General features: G+C 61.8%; 1 protein-coding gene across 1 annotated transcript in view; it reads left to right on the top strand.

The window, feature by feature from the left end:
- The first annotated feature begins 41 nt into the window (after positions 1 to 41).
- Positions 42 to 3,024, top strand: part of LOC108448246 (mediator of DNA damage checkpoint protein 1-like) — a 13,031-nt gene continuing 10,048 nt past the window's right edge. Inside the window, exons 1-3 of the mRNA XM_017740550.1 lie at positions 42 to 2,412; positions 2,466 to 2,738; positions 2,896 to 3,020. Of these exons, the coding sequence (XP_017596039.1) occupies positions 437 to 2,412; positions 2,466 to 2,738; positions 2,896 to 3,020 (2,374 nt within the window). The 5' untranslated portion in view covers positions 42 to 436. The remainder of the gene's footprint in view (positions 2,413 to 2,465; positions 2,739 to 2,895; positions 3,021 to 3,024) is intronic.

Raw genomic sequence — 3,024 nt, 5'->3', positions numbered from 1 at the left:
TTCAGGGGCATTTTTTGGGGGGGTTGGGGGTCCCAGGGACAGTTTTGGGGCATTTTTGGGGGTCCCTGTGAGGGTTCTGGGCTCCTTGGGGCATTTTTTGACGGTTTTGGGGCAGTTTGGGGGGGTTTGGGGCTCTTTGGGTCATTTTTGGGTCCCTGGGGGATTTTGGGGGGGTCCCAAATTCCTGAGCCCCTCCCCCCTCCAACTCCTTCCCCTTTCCAGCGCCCTGGAGGATCCAGCTGTGCCCCCAGATGTCGGGGGTCCCCCCAAACACCTTCCCTGCCCCCGAAACGCCCCAGATGTGGCGGAAGAGGGGCCGGATCCAGATGTCAGAAGCCCGGAAACGCCGAGAGCGGCCCAAAACGCGCCCGGGGCCCCAGATGTGGGGCAGAGACCCCCGAATCCAGATATTTTACACCCAAAAATCAGAGCCCGGATGCTGCTGGTGGAGAGCGACACAGATGTGGAGGAGGAGGAGGTGGCGGATCCAGATGTTCGGCCCTCGGGAAGACGGAAAGCACCCCGGAACGTCCCTGGAGCTCCAGATGTGCAGCCAGAACCCCCAAATCCAGATGCTGCGGGGCTTAAAAATGGGCGCGGGGCACTGGTGGTGGAGAGCGACACAGATGTGGAGGAGGAGGAGGAGGAGGGGATAGTTCCAGATGTTCGGCCCTCGAAAGGACAGAAAGCGCCCTGGAACGTGCCCGGAGCTCCAGATGTGGAGGTGGGGACCCCGAATCCAGATGTTGGCGCTACCAGAACCGGGCGAGCGGCACAGCCGGTGGGCAGCGACACAGATGTGGAGGGGGAGGAGGCGGATCCAGATGTGGAGCCCCCGAAACGGCTCAAAATGACCCAAAACGTCCCTGGAACTCCAGATGTGCGGCGGAACCCCCCGAATCCAGATGTTTTACGCCCAAAAATCAGACCCCGGATGCTGCTGGTGGACAGCGACACAGATGTGGAGGGAGAGGAGGCGGATCCAGATGTTCGGCCCTCAAAAAGACGGAAAACGCCCCGAAACGTGCCTGAAACTCCAGATGTGGGGCAGAAACCCCCGAATCCAGATGTGCCCGGCCCCAAATCCGGTCACAGGGCGCTGCTGGTGGAGAGCGACACAGATGTGGAGGAGGATCCAGATATGGAGCCCCTAAAACGGCTCAAAATGACCCAAAACGTGCCCGAAACTCCAGATGTGCGGCTGAGGACCCCGAATCCAGATGTTCCCGGCCCCAAATCCGGCCACAGGGCGCTGCTGGTGGAGAGCGACACAGATGTGGAGGAGGAGGAGGCGGATCCAGATGTTCGGACCTCAGAAGGACGGGAAATGACCCAAAACGTGCCTGAAACTCCAGATGTGGGGCGGAAGCTCCCGAATCCAGATGTTTTGCACCCAAAAATGGGGCGTGGGGCGCTGCTGGTGGAGAGCGACACAGATGTGGAGGAGGATCCAGATGTGGAGTCCCCAAAACGGCTCCAAATGACCCAAAACGTGCCCAAAACTCCAGATGTGGCAGCGGAGACCCCGAGTCCAGATGTTCTCGGCCCCCGAAATGGGCGTTGGGCACAGCTGGTGGGCAGTGACACAGATGTGGAGGCAGATCCAGATGTGGAGCCCCCAAAGCAAGGCAAAATTACCCAAAACGTGCCCGGAACTCCAGATGTGGGGCGGAAGCTCCCGAATCCAGATGTTTCTCACCCAGAAACCAGAGCCCAGGAGCTGCTGGTGGAGAGCGACACAGATGTGGAGGAGGATCCAGATGTGGAGTCCCAGAAATGGCCCAAAATGACCCAAAGCGTGCCCGAAACTCCAGGTGTGGCAGCGGAGACCCCAAATCCAGATGTTTTGTGCCCTCGAAATGGGCTTGGGGCACAGCTGGTGGGCAGTGACACAGATGTGGAGGCGGATCCAGATGTGGAGCCCCCAAAGCAACTGGCAACGACCCAAAATGTGCCCGAAACTCCAGATGTGGGGCGGAAACTCCCAAATCCAGGTGTTTTACGTCCAAAAATGGGGTGTGGGAGCGACACAGATGTGGAGGAGGATCCAGATGCTGAGGCTTCAGAACGGCTCAAAATGACCCAAAGCGTGCCCGAAACTCCAGATGTGGCAGCGGAGGCCCCGAATCCAGATGTTTCGTGCCCAAAAATGGGGCTGCTGGTGGAGAGCGACACAGATGTGGAGGAGGATCCAGATGTGGAGCCCCGGAAACGGCTCCAAATGACCCAGAACGACCCCGGAGCTCCAGATGTGGGGGCGGGGAGCCCGGATCCAGCTGTGGCGGCCACCCAGCTGTTCCCAGCCCCGGATCCAGCTGTGGAGGAGGAGGAGCCAGATCCCGATGTTCAGGCCCCGGAACGGCTCCGAATGGCCCAGAACGACCCTGGAGCTCCAGATGTGGGGCCAGAAGCCCCGGATCCATGACCCAGAACGACCCCGGAGCTCCAGATGTGGGGGCGGGGAGCCCGGATCCAGCTGTGGCGGCCACCCAGCTGTTCCCAGCCCCGGATCCAGCTGTGGAGGAGGAGGAGCCAGATCCCGATGTTCAGGCCCCGGAACGGCTCCGAATGGCCCAGAACGACCCTGGAGCTCCAGATGTGGGGCCAGAAGCCCCGGATCCAGATGTTGGCGGAACGGCTCCGAAGGACCCGGAGCGTACCCGGGATTCCAGATGTGGAGGAGGAGGAGGAGGAAGGGCCGGATCCAGATGTGGCCACCCAGCTGTTCCTGCCCCCGGATCCAGATGTTGGGCCCCTGAAACGCCTCCGAACGAGCCGGGGTGGGCGCGGGGTTCCAGATGTGGAGGAGGAGGAGGAGTCAGATCCAGATGTGGCCGCCACCCAGCTGTTCCTGCCCCCTCCCGATGTCGGAGGAGCCCCTGAAGGCCCCGGGATTCCAGATGTGGAGGAGCCGGGGAGCCCCTCCCCCGATCCAGATGTGGCCACGCAGCTGTTCCCACCCCCGGATCCAGATGTTGGGGCCCCGAGCGAGCCCGGCGCGCCAGATGTGGGGGCGGGGAGCCC

The sequence above is a fragment of the Corvus brachyrhynchos genome, unplaced genomic scaffold, assembly GCF_000691975.1.
Source record: "Corvus brachyrhynchos isolate BGI_N302 unplaced genomic scaffold, ASM69197v1 scaffold491, whole genome shotgun sequence".
NCBI lineage: Eukaryota > Metazoa > Chordata > Aves > Passeriformes > Corvidae > Corvus > Corvus brachyrhynchos.
The sequence above is the reverse complement of the archived record's forward strand: the minus strand, read 5'-3'. Positions and strand labels throughout refer to the sequence as shown.